This window comes from Penaeus monodon, chromosome 29, assembly GCF_015228065.2.
Source record: "Penaeus monodon isolate SGIC_2016 chromosome 29, NSTDA_Pmon_1, whole genome shotgun sequence".
In the NCBI taxonomy this organism is placed as follows: domain Eukaryota; kingdom Metazoa; phylum Arthropoda; class Malacostraca; order Decapoda; family Penaeidae; genus Penaeus; species Penaeus monodon.
This window is the reverse complement of record NC_051414.1, coordinates 38,553,697-38,555,225: the sequence shown is the minus strand read 5'-3', so window position 1 is coordinate 38,555,225 and position 1,529 is coordinate 38,553,697. Positions and strand designations below refer to the sequence as shown.

At 34.3% G+C, this 1,529-nt stretch overlaps 1 protein-coding gene across 1 annotated transcript in view; it reads right to left on the bottom strand.

The window, feature by feature from the left end:
- Positions 1-1,529, bottom strand: part of LOC119592246 (sarcolemmal membrane-associated protein-like) — a gene marked incomplete in the record, with an annotated part of 84,028 nt that overhangs the window by 9,305 nt on the left and 73,194 nt on the right. The window contains 2 exon segments of the mRNA XM_037941082.1: positions 81-250; positions 1,362-1,424. Of these exon segments, the coding sequence (XP_037797010.1) occupies positions 81-250; positions 1,362-1,424 (233 nt within the window).

Below are 1,529 nucleotides of genomic sequence, written 5' to 3'. Positions count from 1 at the left end.
CCCAAGAGAAAATCAAAAGGGAAGCATAGGAGAAAAAAAATAGAAGAAAGTAAATATTAAATAAATATAAAGGCACATACCTTCTTTTTCCTCACTAACGTATCTTCATAGATATCATCATAAATCTTGACCTTGTGTGACTCTCCCTCGTACATCCGCAAGCGATCTTCCAGGGCAACAATCTGGGACTGGAGGTGTTCAGTCAGGGCTGTGCTTGCTGCGCTTTTTGCCTTGTTTTCCGAGAGCTCCTCTGTGGGACACACGGATAAAATGAGTCCTTGTAATGCAAAATATGAAGATGGTGATAAAACTGGGACAATGGCCTGGGGGGGAAAAAAGCATCTGTTTTCATTAAATCAAAGACCAGTCTTTATGTAGATTAAGGATGCAACAAGGCTTTATTCCCTCTTGACTGTTTTAGCATAAAAAATCACCAATGCAGACTTCATATTTATAAAATTGGTCAAATTCATAATATCAAGAAGGGATTCAAACCACAATTATCTTACAAGACAAAGGAGACTTTAAATGAACTATGGATTCTTAGTTATCAGATCATGCCATGTGCAGATAGTATTACACCAAAGTTATATTTTGTATAATACAAAATAAAACCAATATACATTTTCAATAATCAGTACAAAATTTTATCAAAAGCAAGTGTGGAAAAAGCATTCTTTATATATAATCAATCTACTTTACTTTAATTGTGTACAATTTATAGTCTAAACATTAAATTTGATACAAAGGTTTATAATTTCATATGAAATATGCATGTATCAAGCAATTCATCTTTTTTAGTTGTCTTAGCTGAAGCTCTGGGAGCCACTGTGCAAAATAAAGACAGGAAGTTATTTAGCACCATTAACTAACGATTTTGTTCACTTCTTGGCATTTGTATAAGTTAATATTAATCAAATGCAAGGGTAACCATGCAAAAATGATGCATTGAATTTTAATAATAAAACAGGCAATCACTTTACATGCAGTATAGGAAAATACTAGGTAAACAAAAACCTAACTTTTACAGCAATTCAAGTGATTTAAATCAGGATAAAAAACAATTCTTTTTCATTATTTACCGTATCACAAAATCAAGAATTTGACAAATGAATCGCCTTCAGTTTCAAAACTGAAGTTGCTTTTTATTTCAATATTCTTTGAATTATAAAATAACACCATTCTTTTCTAATCTCCTATAATCTTAAAGAAACAAAAAAATCCCTTTAAATAAACTCTCATGATTATTCATGGGATATGGATCAAATCCAAGCTATACAAAATAAAAGTAGCAAATATCGAAGGTAATCCAAGAGAAAATAACGAAAATCACTGAAGGAAAGCTCAGAGAGAGGACTTACCCTGGAGGCGAGCACGCGTGCTCAAGCATCCAACCTCTGCACTGTCCGCCAGCTCTGCCTCATCTATGGTAGACAGACACCAATGTCCGTCAGCATTACGATCATCAGCAAGGGGGTTGAAATGAGTAAGTTATCACAGTTGCAAGCACCAGGCTCTGGTGGTGAGCC